The sequence below is a fragment of the Takifugu rubripes genome, chromosome 19 (assembly GCF_901000725.2).
Source record: "Takifugu rubripes chromosome 19, fTakRub1.2, whole genome shotgun sequence".
Lineage (NCBI taxonomy): Eukaryota > Metazoa > Chordata > Actinopteri > Tetraodontiformes > Tetraodontidae > Takifugu > Takifugu rubripes.
In genome coordinates this window covers 18,318,328-18,336,481 of record NC_042303.1, presented here as the reverse complement: position 1 = coordinate 18,336,481, position 18,154 = coordinate 18,318,328, and the positions used below count along the sequence as shown (strand labels likewise).

The 18,154-nt window shown below is 48.2% G+C and overlaps 1 protein-coding gene across 1 annotated transcript in view; it reads right to left on the bottom strand.

The window, feature by feature from the left end:
- Positions 1 to 18,154, bottom strand: part of epha8 (eph receptor A8) — a 32,269-nt gene that overhangs the window by 3,294 nt on the left and 10,821 nt on the right. The window contains exons 2-6 of the mRNA XM_003973762.2: positions 14,575 to 14,639; positions 7,379 to 7,432; positions 7,130 to 7,273; positions 6,536 to 6,685; positions 5,306 to 5,694 (exon numbers count right to left, since the gene is read on the bottom strand). Of these exons, the coding sequence (XP_003973811.2) occupies positions 5,306 to 5,694; positions 6,536 to 6,685; positions 7,130 to 7,273; positions 7,379 to 7,432; positions 14,575 to 14,639 (802 nt within the window). The remainder of the gene's footprint in view (positions 1 to 5,305; positions 5,695 to 6,535; positions 6,686 to 7,129; positions 7,274 to 7,378; positions 7,433 to 14,574; positions 14,640 to 18,154) is intronic.

Below are 18,154 nucleotides of genomic sequence, written 5' to 3'. Positions count from 1 at the left end.
CCCTCTCTCAGTCCTGCCCTCCCTCTCTCCTCTCCTCTCCTCTCCTCTCCTCTCTCTCCTCCTCTCCTCTCCTCTCCTCTCCTCTCCTCTCCTCTCCTCCTCCCCTCCCCTCCCCTCTCCTCTCCTCAGCGTGGAGCCGTAACAGATGTGATATCTGTGGTTTGGTGCTTTTGTTTCTCCACCTTCAGGGTCGTCACAGCTCCCGGGGACGCCGTGACCACGGTGGGGGTGTTTATCAGCGGGTAGAAGGCAGAGTTTCAGTGTAATCAGGCAGCCCAATATCCTCGTTTAGCTTACTGAGACATTTTAATTAGCCTCTTGCCACGCCACTCACGGGGCATCGTTTATCTGCGTCAGTAGAAGAGGATTAAACTTTATTACTTGGACTTTATTCTCCCACTTCTGATCAGCATTTCTCTCAGTTATGATCAAATGATCTCACTGAGATCCTGCATGTGTGTGTGTGTGTGTGTCCATGTGCGTGTGTGTGTGTATGTGTGTGTGTGTGTGTGTGTCTGTGTGTGTGTGTGTGTCCGTGCGCGTGTGTGTGTGTGTGTGTGTGTGTGTGTGTGCGCTGGGACTGTTACGCCATGAAACTCTAAACTGAAACCCATGGAAACCACTGGGCCTCTTTCAGAACCCGTCTCTCCAGTCTTTGCTGCTCAGCCTCACGTTAGCGACCGTCCTCAGAACTTTGTCCCGTGAACGATGGTCCAGGACACCCTCAACTCAACTCAACACACTCTACCTGCGACGTCTGCAGCCTAATGTCCTCCAGGCTGCAAAGTTTCTAATGAAGATGCAGCTCGGTGATTTAGGGAGCAGATGATTTGGTGAGAACTTCATTATTCGGCAGCTCACGGCCACTTGGGCGGAACACGATATTCATAATTGCTGTCAGAATCAACTTGTGGTAGCCTGAACATATAATTGAAATGGTCTCTGGAGGAGGAGAGACAGGGGAATGTGGAGTGATCAAATTAGTTCCATCCTCCAGGCAGAGTGTAAACAAGTGCTGATCAACAACACCGGGACTGTTTGGAGGCAAATGACACCGAGGTTCCAAAAACACACCCACACTCACAGCCGGAGGGTGGGAACGCTGCCCAGCGAGCACCCGATCCACCAGAGACTCGCTAATTACCCTTTTCCACCAAAAGAAGCTATTTTTATCAGCTCGTGGCGGTTTTGTAGTCGTGGTCAGCGCGGCTGTTGGAACGCCGGGCCGACCGACTGTTCGGGAAACCCGATCGGGAGCGTTTCGGTCCGAGGATCAGACACAAAAACCTGCAGCACGGAAGCGTTTGAAAGGCTTAATTAGATGAAAACTGGCACTTTAGCGCACGTGGTCACCTGACGGAGGCGTCGGCTGAGTTTCATCAGGCTGCAGCTGCGGATGAAAAGGAGTCGGAGGAAAGAGGAATGGGCAGAATTCCCGCATATCAATGCTGGACAGCAGTTATTGTGGCTAATTACGCCCGTCCCTGTTGCTTCATTACAGCCGGATTAAAAATCTACCAAATTAACAAATAAATAATCATCACCAGGCTAAAGAAAGAAAGAGGTCCGTGGAGCGACTGGAGCAAGACTCCTCATCTGGGAATGTTAAATCCTCCCCCCCACCTGGCCCTGACCCCCCCCAGTACACGGGTGTCAAACCCTCCCTGTTATAGATGCACAGCCTCTTTCACTTTACTTGGCTTCATAATCTCCGTCCGCCGGCCTCCTCTGTATTTTTAAACCTGGCTGCCCCCCCCCCCATTAACACCCTTACCCCCCCCCCCCTTCACACCCTCATCCTTCCCTCTTTCTCCCTTTGGTGTGTGTGACTGGCAGGAACGCCTCGGTCCACAGGTGACTCCCCGCTGATCAGAGCAGCCTCAGCTGAAGGAGTTCTGGAATGAGCGTAGAGGTTTAAACTAATGAAAATTCCCTTTTGTTCAGAGCCATGTATGTCAATAGAATATTATAGAATAGAATATTATAGAATAGAATATTATAGAATAAAATAGATTAGAATATTATAGAATAGAATAGAATAAATTCTCTAGTAATTCTCTTGTAATTATTTTTCGTAGCAAAATGTGACGGCCAGATGGAGCATTAAATACACACAAAAAAATATGAATTATCATCATGTTGCGATTATTTTACTCTGGCAAATCAAATTTACTTGTTAATAAAATGAATTTGATTCTAAATAAAATAAAATAAAATCTGCAAAAAATAACAACCCCAAACCAAAAAGCAAAGGTCCATATTTAAATGCTGGTTTCATTATCAGCTGACTGACACACTCATTTCCTGTAAATCTTATTATGTGATCGTATCTCCACAGGAGGATCAAAGGGGCCATAATCCATACTGATAAACATATGGAACTGCTGGAAAAACAGGCCGTCATTAATGATTGGGAAGGAAAGAAGCACAGGTTTTACTCTGACATTTTAGGGAAAGTTAAATGATACTAAATCAATTTAAACGTTTACATTTACAAAAAAGCTTTGACAAATAAAGTTAAATATTTCTATTTTATTCTTTTGATACAAGTTTGGGGCAGAATTATGTCCAGTTTCTGCTGAGACAGTTAAAGTTAAATAAAAGCCCAACAGACTCTTGGAAAAAGAGCCTTTAAGTTGCTCCGTGGCCTCCGTCCAGGGTAATAATCATTCAGAAAACACAACTATAATCTGCATCTTCGATGATTTAAATCCTCTGACGAGGCTTCGACGGACGCTGGACCTGACGGAGCGGAGCTGAAGATGTAAGACTGGTTTAAACCCGGCGTCCACGTGAGCTCAACGTGCGTTAAAAGAGTCCGAATCCCATCAGCACCTTCCTAAACTAAAGGCCCACCTCCATTTTCTGCTGTTTGGGCCCAAAAGCAGTTTCATTATTGTTGTTATTTTAGGATGATTTAACAACACAACAGAAAATGATCTGACTCGTTTTTTCACCTTATTTTAATCATCGTGACTTCAGAACTTTCATTGCTTCCACATTTAGTTTAGTATTAAAGTTGTTTTTTTTTATTATGATTGTGTTTTTTCACCATTAATATACTGCAGAAAAATACATTATTTGGCATTTGTTGTTTTGTTTTTCTTATTTTCATGTGCAGTCATTTAAAAAATAAATGAAGGGATTGTTTTTTTTCTTATTTTAATGTTACACATTTTGTTGAGATAAGTTTAAATGTGCATTAGAAATGGAAACGTCTGTAGTCCAGGTTGAAAGAGCGAAGCAGGAAATTTCATTTCAGATGGAACCAGAACCAAATTATCCGAGGCCGGCGGAGGTGGCCCAGCCCGGCCCGGCCCGGCCCGGCCCGGCCCGGCCCGGCCCGGCGGCTGCTGATTGTTCCACATTTGGTAGGAAAACAAACGAATGGAGAGTTTTATGCTAGAACGACCCTCACGCCTCCACGACTGGATTTAAACTAAGTTTCTCAAAGGACTCACCAGTTGGCCGCCGGTCTAACGGTTCGGACTCTTTGTGCCCAGCGCCAGATAGCAGCTCCAGCGGGTCGCCCCTCCGGTCCAGACCGCCCCGCTGCTCAGGTGGATTTACTATCTTGCAGACGGGGCAGAAATGATATCTTCACCTGGTTTAAGATAGCAGCGCACCTACTGCATGTCAGCAGCTCAGCAGATTTACATCGGATGTCAGATCTGGGCCCCCGGGGCCGGAATGTTGAGGGGCCGGAATGTTGGACGTGAGGAAAGTTTAGTTCAGCCAGCAGAGAAAGAGGGCGGCTGAGAGGAGAAGGTCAGACGGAGGCCCAGTGACTGAGCACAGGAGTGACCTAACCCACATGTGCTAGTGTGTACGGTAGCACCGGGAGTGCAGATGACTCTGTGTGTGTGTGTGTGTGTGTGTGTGTGTGTGTGTACACACTTGGTTGAGCTGAGTAGATGTGACCAGACTAAGTGTGTGTGTCTCATATCAGTGTGTCCTCAATTGTGTTCACTGTATGGGGCACTTTAGCCCATTCTTCACCAGGACCTGAGGCACACCCACACACACACACACACCCACACACACACAAATACACACACATGCACCCAAGAGATCAAGTGAATACACACAGAGGCAGACGCACTCACACACGCTGTATTTTGACGTAAACTCAAATAGACGAGGGGTCCGGGCAGCCACTCCACCACTCTTTCTTCTTCTCTTTTTTCCTTCCAGTCTCACGGCTTCCCTACATGTGACACTCTGAGCAGAATGTCACGCAACCCTGCCCCCCCCCCCCATACACATACATCATGCCGTGCTCTCCAGCAAAGCCCTGCACCTCAACCAGGGGAGAGCAACTTAAGCACGCTCATCTACACACACTTTCATTCATGTCTTCTCCCCCGACTGTATGTACACACACACACACACACACTCACACACACACACTCACACACACACACTCCACCATCTCGTGCCCTCCCCACCTTTCTGTGTCTTGTCTGGGTGCACGTGTGCGTGACTGTGGCTGGTCTTGGCGAGGGTGAATTAACATGCCGACCTAGTTTGGTGCTAGAAGAGCCCAGACATCAGCGCAGGATGTGACCCCTCCCCCCCGACTCCACATCCGGGGTGACGCAATGGCGAATCCAGCAAATTAGGCGCTGAAAACCTCACTTCTAGGATCAATTTGAAAAAAAATTAGCGTTTAAACGATAAAACCCGATTCAAGGTTGTTTTTCATTTCATCTTGATTCTGCAGTTGTTGATGCAAAATTACCAGCAACTAATTACAAAAGTAAATGAGTTCTAAAATAACCGTCCAAACACGCGCGCGCACACACGCACACACACGCGCACACACACATGCACGCATGCACTCACAGATTTAAACACATTTTAATAAGCGACACTCACTGTGTTAAAACATAAGAGGGTTTGGCACTTTCTTTAGATGTGTGTGTGTGTGTGTCTTGTGGGTGTAGAAAGGACGAAGAGGGAGGTGAGTGTTGCGTGTCTCATTCGGCTCGTTTAGCTGACAAATTGCTTTTAGCGTTTAATTTTCCATTGCTGTGTGATTAATAGGCTTTAATTACGGTAACCCACGGTAACACCAAATATGCACAGGTCTCTGAGCGAGGTCAACCTATCAAAACTGCACCAAAATAGACCAAAAAACCAACCCCTCTGAATGAAAGGGGCAGAGTGGTCAGGCGTCCCGTGGCTGCTGTGGTGGGGGAAGCCGCGTGGACGGTTTCCACCCGTTAAACCGACCGTCAGCACGTTTGAACGCCACAGAAAAAAATCGCAGCCTGCTTTGATCTCAGGAAAACAAAGATCCTACAGGAGTTTATCAGATTCTCTTCCATGGAGTCGCTTCCCCACCCAGCACCGGCCCCCGGTCCGCTCCGACTTACCCACGCAGGAGTCCCGGTGCTCTTCGAATCCGGCGGAGCACACGCACCTCCCGATCGGCACCAGCCACTCCCCTTCGGCGCTGCAGTACATTTTGGGCGTGTCCCTCTCTTCGGCGTGATCCACACACTGACCCCTGACCTCCACCAGAGAGGAGGAGTCGGCGCCCGTCACCACGTCGGTGAACACCGCCAGGTTGCGGCTGACGCCCACGCAGCGTTTGTAGTACACGCGCACGGAGGTGAGGGCGATGCAGGCGCCGATGTCCTGGAAGGCCAGGTAGAAGCCTCGCTTGGTGAGGGGGCCGACGCCGCGCACCTGAGAGGGGAGCAGGGGCCACAGCACAGGGGCAAGGTCAAAGGTCACGGAGAAGACTGTTATCAGCTGATGAAGTTGAGACGCCGCAGCTCTTTATGCAGCAACTCCATCAAGTCCAGTTTATACGCAAACGGCAGAAAATAGTATAAATTTTACAAAGTTTTTAATTTGTGTTTAATTAATCTAAACTGTTTTGGAACGATTTTTACTTCATTTTATTTTTTATATTGCTTTATTATTTTTTATTTTATTTTGTTTTATTTTATTTATTTTTTTATCAAAATGAATTTGAAATTAAATAATAATCACTAATTATTTAAAAACGATCCACAAACATTTATTTAGCGGTTGTGTTTATGGGATGATTTAAAGTGACTACGGTAATTATACTTTAATAACATTAAATAACTGTAATTCAAAGCTTTTTTTTTGGACGGATCTTTGTCATGCACACTCTTATTTTCATTAAGATTATCATTATTTTCCTTGATTTACACATTTGCACAAAAAAAACAAGCATGAAATACTCAAAAAAACAAGGTAAGAACTATAAACGCACAACAGGGAACAAACGCCACATGAACAGTTGTAACGTAACGAGCATTTCTGCCTTTAGTAAATCATTATTGTTATTTATTACTGCATTTACTGGCTCAAGATGTCATTTAGAATTGTGAGAAGTCAACGTTGTTGCTCCTGAACTGACGCCTGCAGCAGCGTCAGGAGGAGACAAATTTCCAACTGTCCTTGAACTACTCCTGAGTAGCGTTGACGCTAACAATGGGATCAGACCACAGCGGGCGGTTCTGGACTGGACTCTGTGTGGTGCTGCTGATCAAACCTCGGTGTTGAGTTTCAGTCTGCGGACGCCCAGGTCCACCCCCGTGAAGCTCTCATCCGCGGCGATGGTGTCGATCTTGATGAACTGGTTCTCCCGTACAGTTGAGCCTACGGCTCTGTCAGACTCGTAGTAGTACAGGTTGAAGGTTTCCTGGGAGAACAAGGTGGTTTTAGTTCTGTGTGATTGTTCACGGAGTTACAAAAACCTGAAAATTGATCATTTTCAATGTTGAAATTGGAACTAGAGCGAGAGTCATGACAGCGGTCCATGAAGCCGTCTGGGCACCAGGCTGGCGCCGCTCACTCAAGCAGCGCCCCGATACGACGGAGAAAATCTCATTTGGTGGGAATCGAGAGAGAAACTGTCTTTGTGTCGCATCCCGGCACAGTGGAGGAAGCTGTGTGAACGCTCCTCGTCCAGGTAAACAGGTTGTTCCGCGTCCGGCAGGGACCAGATCCGTGTTTCTGGCATCTTCCCACAGCGAAACATCTGACACCACCAGGATGTGAGCATTACTGTATCGGGCCGCCGCGGCAGACGTCTTCCTTTCTTCCTTCCCTGCCCACACGCGTCTGCCCCCTCCTCTCCACTCACCTTGCAGGTTCCCAGGACTCCCGGCATGCTGTTGCAATCTCTGAGGGTGAACTTGACCTCGATGTAGATCCTCCTCGCGCCCTCTCGAGGGATCCACCCTGTTCTTAACCAGTTGTTCTGGCTGGGGCTCATCACATTACAGACCTGATTAGGAGCAACAAAACAAAACGCCTTCATTATTTTAGTGCTGTGATTTATTGATTGTTTTTCACAGTTAATAATTCGGTGTGAATTAGGAACGACACCCACCTGGTAAGTGTGGATAGGTGCAAAGTACTCATCCATCTCATTAATGGCATCCCACTGTGCAGAGGAAAACAGAGGTTTTCAGGTCAGTCACGCATCTTTAGCGTCAGATTTAAACTTCGTGATCATTGGTTTGGACGGTCGGTGAAGAGCAGGTAGCGGCAGCTGCCGCACAGGCGCCACGCTGGCGTTGACACACACGTTTGACCCGAACCTGTCAGATCTCACCGCTGCTTTACGTCATCGAGCACCGATGAGGTTGTGCTTCTCGTCTTATCGTTTTACACCAAACTGGTCAGAAAAGCAAACTGGTTCCCAGGAGGCTTCCACAAGAGCCAGCGTGGTTGGAAAGGCCCGAGTGGACTGTGAGGAGGCCTGAAGACACGTTTGCAGACCCGTTCCCAGACTCTACAGCTGCCAGTCTGCCTTCACAAACAACCCGTTTACACAAATGCATATGCATGAATTTACATTACATTAACTCGGGTGGAGCGTCAGCGCTTTAGCTGTCAGATCCTGAATAAACACCCGGACCTGCAGCCCATTTATGTCCATCAGGCTTGAGAAGGAGCGAGATGTTCTGTCTGATCCCAGGTCTGCGGAGATAAGAGCGTCTTTGGGATGTTCCGTCACGTCACCGTTGTTGCTGCGCACTTCCAAGCTTAAAGATATCATAATATCATTGGAATTGTAGATCACTGTTGGAACATGACACCTGATTTACTCCTTTTATCCCCCCTGTAGAGGAACGAGTCTCATCTCCAGTGGAACATCCGTTTGTATTGAGCAGAATGGCATCGCCGGGTTTAAAACACCCCTCAGAGTCTTGGGCACCACGTCAGAAAAGAGCCCGCGAGACAGCAGATGTGAATGCATATTTAACCCTGACGTTACCCATGATCCCCTGGGGCCGAGGATCCCTGAACGGGGCACAAAGACCGTTTCGACCCCGGGAAGCTCAGCTAACCTCGGCCCTTGGAAACATCCACAGTTTCCCCAAACACACACTCCCAAGGCAGCCAGTCCAAAGAAAAGGCTGTGATAATGAAGGAGCGGGAAGTCTCACCCGTCTCAGCCTTCCCTCTCTTCCTCATCCTCTCATCTTTATCAGCAAGACTGGAACCGTCCTTGAACTTGTGAAGACCTTGTCTAATTAGTGGGATGTTTAACCTCTATCTCCCTCATTATTCCTGTTTTGCTATCACAGCACTTTTAACCTCTTCCTTTTCTTCCTTTCCTGGGAAACCTCAGATTTTTTTCCTTCTCCAGTCTGAAGAACTGCAGCAGATTTGGACGAGATTAGTTGTTTAGCCGTGTAAATAATGTGAAGCAGAACCTCATGTTTTATCGTGCGAGTGTCGTATAAAGGTGTTTCTTTGCTCTGACAATAGAGCACAAGGCTTCTCAGGATGGACCACAATGCACTGCAGCTGTGGGAGGAAGTCAGGGAGAGAGCGTAGAAAGGAGAGAGAGAATGGGGGAGAGAGAGTAGAAAGGAGAGAGAGAATGGGGGAGAGGGAGAGTAGAAAGGAGAGAGAGAATTGGGGAGAGGGAGAGTAGAAAGGAGAGAGAGAATGGGGGAGAGGGAGAGTAGAAAGGAGAGAGAGAATGGGGGAGAGGGAGAGTAGAAAGGAGAGAGAGAATGGGGAGAGGGAGAGTAGAAAGGAGAGAGAGAATGGGGAGAGGGAGAGTAGAAAGGAGAGAGAGAATGGGGGAGAGGGAGAAAGGGGGAGAGGGAGAGTAGAAAGGAGAGAGAGAATGGGGGAGAGGGAGCGAGAGAGCATAGAAAGGAGAGAGAGAGAAAGGGGGAGAGGGAGAGTAGAAAGGAGAGAGAGAATGGGGGCGAGGGAGAGTAGAAAGGAGAGAGAGAATGGGGGAGAGGGAGAGTAGAAAGGAGAGAGAGAATGGGGGAGAGGGAGAGTAGAAAGGAGAGAGAGAATGGGGGAGAGGGAGAGTAGAAAGGAGAGAGAGAATGGGGGAGAGGGAGAGTAGAAAGGAGAGAGAGAAATCGGGAGAGGGAGAGTAGAAAGGAGAGAGAGAATGGGGGAGAGGGAGAGTAGAAAGGAGAGAGAGAATGGGGAAGAGGGAGAGTAGAAAGGAGAGAGAGAGAAAGGGGGGAGAGGGAGAGAGAGAGCATAGGAAGGAGAGAGAGAATGGGGGAGGGAGGCTGTGAACTGCAGTCCCTGGTTTGCAATTTGAATTGCATTTGAATTTTTCAGACAGAAGAAAATAAAAACTTGACTTTTATGAGAAATTTCACTCTGTCACAAGACCTCATTTTAAAAATTATCTGTTAAACGAAGATAAATTTGTGCCCAAGTATGGCAAACATTCATTAACTGTAAAGAAATGAACTGGTCTCCAGAGGAGAATAAAAGCTAAATGACTCCTCGCGCTGTTCATGCTGCTCTTATATCAGCCAGCAGAAATGTTCCTCAGACCTTCTTCCTGACTGTCCCTCCACCCGTCCCTCCACCCGTCCCTCCACCCGTCCCTCCACGCGTCCCTCCACCCGTCCCTCCACCCGTCCCTCCACCCGTCTCTCCACCCGTCCCTCCACCCGTCCCTCCACCCGTCCCTCCACCCGTCTCTCCACTCATCTCCACCCGTCCCTCCACCCGTCCCTCCACCCGTCCCTCCACCCGTCTCTCCACCCGTCTCTCCACCCGTCCCTCCACCCATCCCTCCACCCGTCTCTCCACCCGTCCCTCCACCCGTCTCTCCACCCGTCCCTCCACCCGTCCCTCCACCCGTCCCTCCACCCGTCCCTCCACCCGTCCCTCCACCCGTCTCTCCACCCGTCCCTCCACCCGTCCCTCCACCCGTCCCTTCACCCGTCTCTCCCCCTGTCTCTCCACCAGTCCCTCCACCCGTCTCTCCACCCGTCTCTCCACCCGTCCCTCCACCCGTCCGTCCACCCGTCCCTCCACCCGTCTCTCCACCCGTCCCTCCACCCGTCCCTCCACCCGTCTCTCCACCCTGGGCAACGTTCACCAGCTCATGAACATCAGCAGCATCTTTAAAACCAACCAGGATCACAAACTCCTGTTCTGCTTTAACAGGAACAAAAGGTGTCGATCACCAGAGAAATGAGAGGAAGCGGATTCATGCTGCAGCTGCGTGTGTGTGTCAGTCTCTCATTAAACATCATTAAAGTGAAGGAGACCTAACGAACGAGTCTGTGGGGCGGCGAAGCCAAACAGGAGACGCTGATGTTTCCTTGTCCAACCGCTCAGCTTCTGGCTCTGATCCTGGCCGCTCTAATCCCAACCTCTCTTGTTTCATTCAGCCCTTTTAGTGTTTCCACTTAGACAAAGAAGTCGGCGGAGGTGTCTCGAGGTCAGAGAAGCTCTCGTTAAGCACAATCAAAGTGGGTTGATTTCTCTTTTTAATGCGGTTGATTCCACAGCCGATGTCATGGAGCCCCCGCGCCACCATCAGCCTCATCATCAAGGCTGATGAAAGTCTCGTCCAGGAAGCTTTAAGGAGGACTGATTATGGGCTGCTGCTGATTCTGCTGGGAACAACCAACATGTGTTCAGTGGACCTTTCACACCCATGTATGGAGACCAAATCTAAAACCTTGAAGATGGACACAAGGGGTTTTCTGCATCACAGAGCGCAAGACGTTCCTCTTAGCTCTGCTTTCACCGTGACCTCTGACCCTAATCCCCGGGGACATTTTAGAAGGTCCTGTGGGAGGCGCTGAGCGACGTCACCTTTTATCCAACATTTATTGGCTTAAGATGATGCAAAGTAGCACCTCAACTCCTCACGTCTCCACAGAAATAAGCCAACGGTCAGACTGCAGAAGCCTAATCCTGGTGGTCACGGAACCACGTTTCTTATGCTAATAAACTGTTTAGAACCTCGTGCTGGCCCACTTGATTGCAGTAGTTCAGCTATTTTTTGGTAAAATTAATGAGCCGGTGGGAAACTCATATGAAATGGAAATGAGGGCCACATCGGGCCGACGCCGACCTGTGGTCGTTGCTCCAGATGTGATGCTTCTGAACGCTTGAATGGGGATCAGCAGCGTCACAGAGTGATGTATCACTCCGTGTAATAAGTGTGGGATCATGTTTGAAACACCGGTGCAGCTGATGTGGACACACCTGCGCTGGGTGATAGGAGCCAGCGCAGGTGTAGATAAACTACAGCGTTACACTAAATTTCATCGCACAACTTGGCGCCGACGCTCAATGAGCTGCTGCATCCAGATAAGAGATCTGACAACTGGACCCTGTGTTGGCAGGAGGCTTCAAATAAAGGCAAACGTGCGAATGCGCCACCGTTCCTCTGCCTCTTTCATCCCGTGCCTCCGCCTCGGCGACTCCTCGTGGACTCGGGAAGGTTAATTACCGGAGGAACTAAATGACGAAGAAACTGAAAGCTAATAATGAAAATTTGGGACTTTTTTGGTGGAAGATGAACCATTGCTCTGGTGAGAAGGATCCACTCTATGAATAGAGGTGGAACCTGAGGTGACGACCGTTTCATCAACAGGTGCAGCAGCGAAGACAAGCATTTAGAACCTCCTCCACCTGTCAGAGCCTTGGTCAGATCTGTGTGTGTGTGTGTGCGTGTGTGTGTGTGTGTGTGTGTGTGTGTGCAGGAGCATCACTGAGGGAAGCAGCAAATGAACCAGTGTCCAACACTTCAGCACTGGGCCACACAGACACAAAACACACACCCACACAGCCTGCACAGACCTGTGTGTGTGTGTGTGCGTGTGTGTGTGTGTGTGTGTGTGTGTGTGTGTGTGTGTGTGTGTGTGTGTGTGTGTGTGTGTGCGCCTATCTATGAGCTCTTTGACAGCAATAACCTTTCTGGAACAGGGGTGTTAATTGAACCAGTCTGGGATCAGGAGCAGAGTTGATGTAATTGCTGCCGTCTCCACACTGAAAAGTAGTTTTTTGTTGGTTTTTTTTTGATGGAAATGTGATAACGGAAAAAATATGTTGTAAGGATATAATTTTGGAGATGATTGAACTTGGTTAATGTCGGGGTTTCTGGTTTTTTACCTGTAAGTTATTATGTCAGGTTGCTTTAACTAGTCTCCCCCACTGCTGACTTATTGTCCAAAACTCTCATTTGCTCAGTTGAATAAGAGTTTTAGCTTCTGTAGCAGCTGAGAGCGGCTGCAGTAGCTCAGCTCACACCTGCTGACTGGTTGTTTTAACGTGGCTCCAGGTTTCACCTGACCTGTGACTGTCGAGATGGAACCCATGAAAAGACGTCGTGAGTGATTGTGTGAACTGAAGATCTCTAAAGCAGAACTTGGACCGTAATAGAGTGCACCAGCATCAGATTAAAATTCATCAAAATTCAAAAACATCACCATGATGAGGGAGGACGATCAAGCAAAAGAAGCCGAGAGCAGGAGAAGCACTGACGGCAGGAGACAGTCGGCCTCTGACACTTCAGTCCATCACTGGCTCATCCCATCGTGTCTTCCACATCCCATGCTAATCAGCTCTCTCGCTCTCTCTCTCTGTCTGTCTCTCTCTCGCACACACACACACACACACACACACACACACATGCAGACCACTGTCAGCTCTATCGATTATGCTGTGGTCTCTGGGTGAACCTGTCATGGTCAACATAGATCAGACTGGAGGATAATGAAGTCTTTCTGCCCCATCTGACAATCAGAGGGAGAGAGCGAGAGAGGGAGAGAGGGAGAGAGGGAGAGAGGGGAGAGAGGGAGAGAGGGACTCCGCCGGGACAGTACAGGCGACTTAACCAATGCCTGAATAAATTGGAGGGAAAGAAGCCCTGTGAGCCAAAGACGTGATCTGTCATGATGTCATCTAAAAGGGCCAGGGGGACAGGTCAGGGTGCTAATAAAGACACACACGCACACACACACACACTCACACGCACACTCACATGCACACACACTCTCTGTGGGCTAACAAAAACCCGCCTAAAACAGACTCCAGCACAGCTTCTCTCACATCAATCAACGTTTTCAACGTTTAATGATTGATTAAAGACCACTGGTTTTGGATTAATTAATGATGGATAATGATGTCTAAAAATGACACCTTGTCGCATCGTGCACCCTCCTCTTCAGCCCTCGGAGCGCGCACATGTGATGTTTGTGAACAGCCAGTGAAAGACACAACCCCGGCCAGATTTCACCTTCGTCTGCATTTGTATTTTCTGGGCCTAAACCCATCAAAGCGCTGAGCTGCTGCTGCCCAGAGCAGCGAGCAGATGACAATCTGCTCAGGAAACATCTGTAAACTGTCAGGACTGCAAAGCTGCGTGTGTGTACTGCACATCAGTGCACGTGCAAGGACTGGTTCCCCCTTCTGGGGTTGCCAGATTCTTTCCCACGCGTCTATGTTGGTCGCTACAACTACAGTCATGATCTCAGGGCAGACAAACAACCTCAAAAAGCATATGAAATGTGATGATTAAATCTATGAATGTATGGCTGTTGGTGTTTCTCCGTATTTATGGGAAAAGAGAGCGTAGAAACCGTCAGTTGCTGGTGTTTGTTTCTGGTCTAATTAGTTGACGACAACTGAAAGCAGAAGTGCTGCATGTTGCTGGTCTGATAGCTGCTGAAGAAGCGTCCTGAATGCATCATTATCAGGCTGCAAACACACTCGGCTACACCGGAGCACATGCCGCTCCGAGGACATCAAACTCCCACATGGACAACAACTGTTCCTACAACAGGATGAGGGGAACAGCCAAGTTTTTTCTTTTTTTTTTTTATGACGGTCACGTAGATGCTCTAAACATGCACAAAATCACCATCTGCCGTCGCACCGAATCTGTTTCCATTTTAATTATTGGAAACTACTGTTTCGGAGCTGCTGCTAAAGCGGCAACACATTTTTCTCGGTAATCTTACGTTGTTTTAGAAAAAGTCCCTCGTGTTTTGACCTGAATTCACAGTTGGGATCAGCGGCTGGAGATTCCAGACCTGGAATGCTGGACCACTCACCGTCCACTATTTCACTCTAATATTGATCTTTTCTCAGCACTGGAGCATCCGTCTGCTCCTCCTGACCGTGGTTCAATCCCATCGCTGCCGTCCGTTGTGCTCATGAGCTCCAGGTGACATCCTGGAACCCTGCAGCTTTTCTCAGCTAAGAGATCGAACCCTGTCCCCACCCTTTATTTCTGGGATCTACGTGTGTGGCCCTGATGTTCTGAGGTGGGTGTTTGGCTCTTACCCCGTGCGATGGATATGTGATCCAGCCCCAGTCTCCTGTGATGGTGGTCGTGTCCAGCAGATTTACTGCAGAGGAGAAAACAAAAACAGGTAAACAAACTTTAAATGCTTTGTCCATCCTCTCCTTCATCACCTCCTCCTGCGTGACACCCAGCAGCGGCACGCACACACACACCAACACACACACACATACACACCGCTCTGACAGGTGTGACTGATGATGCTCGACAGTCGTCACGGCAACTCCGAGGTGGATGTCACAGCATGTGATGTTACCTTGACCTAATTCACACAGGTCTACCCCTGGAGCAGGGGCATCAGTGCACACCGGGGCAGAAATGCATGCTGGGAGTTGTGCAGCTACAAACACTCAAACAAATTTACGGGGATAAAAACCAAAAAATCGAATCGAACACTGAAGTTCTGAAGTTAAAACTGTACCTGGAGTCTCTGAACTAGCACATATTTTCCAAAGCAGACCTGAATAGTCCCGATCCAGTTTTTTGGAAATCCATTTGCTCACGTTTCCTTTTGGCCAAGCTACAAACACTTTTATTGAGTCTTCTAACCTCCTGATAAGATCTCTCTCGGTTCGCCTGAAGCTTTATTGAGAAAAGGTTGGGATGCTGGAGCAGCGTGGGAGCGAGCACCCCCCCCCCAGACTGTTTATTTATCAGTATAATGATCATTCATTCATATCACAAAGGCACATTTTCAGCACCAACATCAGAAGGAAGTGAAGCTGACAATTTGTGCGGAGTGTTTCATGAACCCTCCACACACAGTATGGGAGCGAACGTGCCCACCGTTGCCGCCGGAAACAGATTTAAAGGACATCAAACTGGAACAGGACTGGCGCCGTACCAGCTGAAACTCAGGCGTCCCCTTCAGAACGGCAGATCACCTTTGAAGAAACTTTGGAGACGTTTGTCGTCACACTGGGTCAAGTGTCTGCACCCACAGTTCAGAGGGGCTGAAGTGCTTCATGGGCAGCTCCTCGGCTGCACCGCCTCTTCAGTATTTAGGCTAACAAGGCAGTTTGGAAGCTGATGAGAAATGTTTTCCCCTCCAAACATACATCCTCACGAGTCCTCCGATTGTGCACAGACCGTCTGCACAAACACAAACACTCGTGTGTTGCAATTAACTGGTGTGTCACTCCTGATTTGAGGCCTGGGCTGCTGAGCAGGGCGGGGGGTACCATCACAGACAGATGGCAGTGCCACCATCCTCACATCCCTCCTCCATCTACCAGGCCTCAGTCTGCCGCTCTGGTCCTCAGGGCGCCGGCGTCCCGCCGCCTCGTATTGATGATGCGACGGCCCCTCATATCCCAGCCAAGGTCACAAATGGATGTTGGTTCTACTCCTCCGAGTGCTCTTCGCTACCCACAAAAGTGACATAATGAAAGCAGCGTCCGCGGAGCAAGTGGCTTTAATCATTCTTCCATTTGGCAGGGGAATTCTGCTCTGCCCTATTGTTATTATTATTAAAGGACAAAAAAGAAAAAGGGGAAAAATATCTCCTCCCTCCCTCTGAAAAAGGGGGGAAGGTTCTTGTTGTTGTTGCCACAATAAAAAAGGATGTCGGGAGTTGTTCCCAGAGGAATTCGTTTCATTTGCCTTCAAATGAGGAACTCATGTCTTTGAAGGTGGCGTCATTTATCTCATTTGGCCTCGCTGTTTAAATGATGACTGAAATGTGAGCCGTAAGATTTAATGTGGTGCTTTACTTTAATGTGTCAGCAACTGTGGGAGGAAAATTAGGAGCAGCCAGTAATTAGAAGCATGTTTATCCCCCCCTCATGTTTCTCCAGGAAAACAGATTCTCCATCCTGGTCCCCTTTGTGTGGCCGATTATTTCAGTCCAATTTTCAGACGATGCGTTCGTGATCAGCGGTAAAAGTGCAACACGGCCGATGTTGATTTAAACAAGGCTTATTTTCCAGAGGACCGCCCGACCTTCGCACCCTCCATGACCTTGATGGGAGGCAGCGCTGAAGCTCCTGGAAAAAAAGCAGCGAAGATGGAAGTTCTCCTCCAGGACTCGGGGCTGAAATTGAGTTTGTTTCCATTATAAGGTTCATAACGGACCACAGACCAGCAGCAACCCCCCCAAACACCCCCCGCAGAGCGCTTCCCTCGTGCTCACCTGAGCCTTCATCACTGTCACACATTATTTTGAATAACATGATGTCTTTTTTTGCACATCAAAGGTCCAAATTGATCCTCAACATTGATCAAAACACACCTTTCAACACTGACAGTAAAAAGTCAATAATCTGAATGGAATTTTTCTGCCTAAATAATGATTAATAATAACCGATGATTAATAATGACTGAATAATAACAATGAACCCCTCTCTTTTTTCCTCTTTTGAACATTTAAAGTAAGTTAAAATTCTCTTAAACAAACACATTAAACACACTCCTGCTATCAGCAGCTGAATGATTGGGTCCGGATCGGAAGGCAACATGTGGGAATTATGGTCTGTCATGAAGCAGAGCTGCCCGAGGCGTCCGTGGCGACTCCATCTACGTTCATAACAAAACAAAACAACATCGGTGTTTTCTCTTTAAGAAAAATGCATGAAAAACACGAAGACGCGAGGATCCAGGAAGAAGAAAAGAAGGAGGAAAAGCCACTTTCAGCTCCGGCCCAGACTAACACACACGCTTCAAACCGCAATCTTCATCCCGATGATGATGATGATGATGGTGGTGATGATGATGATGATGATGATGATGATGATGGTGGTGATGATGGTGATGATGATGATGATGATGATGGTGGTGATGATGATGATGATGATGGTGGTGATGATGGTGATGATGATGGTGGTGATGATAATGGCAACAGAAGGAATTTAAAATTGGTTGCACTCAACTAAATGAGGCGTGAATAAAGACATTCCAGGCGGGATGTTCAATCCTCGCTATCCTTTATTTGATCTGCAAATTGTTAATTTTGCACCAGCGAATGAAAGAGAAAAAGAGCCGCACGACGGCGGATCGCAACGCAACGGCAGTCAAGGACGGAGGAGGGATGGAAGCTTTGGAAGTTCAAAGTCATCAAAGAAAGGCAAGTTAGAAAAACAGAGCTAAACAAATACTGTAATTGGGTGTAAAATCCAGCGGGAGACAGTTTTTACAGTTTTTTCCTGTTTTTTAACTTCTCTCTGCGGTTTAAATCACACAAACAAACAAGTCTGAGCATCACTCACACCCGCCTGGTGGACCAGGAACTGGGAACGCTTCGAGATGAACGGATGCTGTCAACAATTGAGAGCGCTAACTTGATCCCCAGGTCGTGGAGTTTGGTTTTATTTAGGAGACTAGTCCAGTTCACAGCTGTAGAAATATTTATGCTGTAAATACACGGCAGCAGACGGGAGCAAATAAAAGTTTCCCAGAACTTTCCCAGATTATCGTCTCCTCAGAAACAGATGCTGCAGTTCCAGCTGAAATTGGGGCTTCATGCGGGAGAATACGGACTCTCACCGCTGGGACTGCAGGGATGACGTCAAAGAGAAAAGTATCTGGGTAACGTGTGAGCAAGGAAGCAAATGATGACGCGGAGAG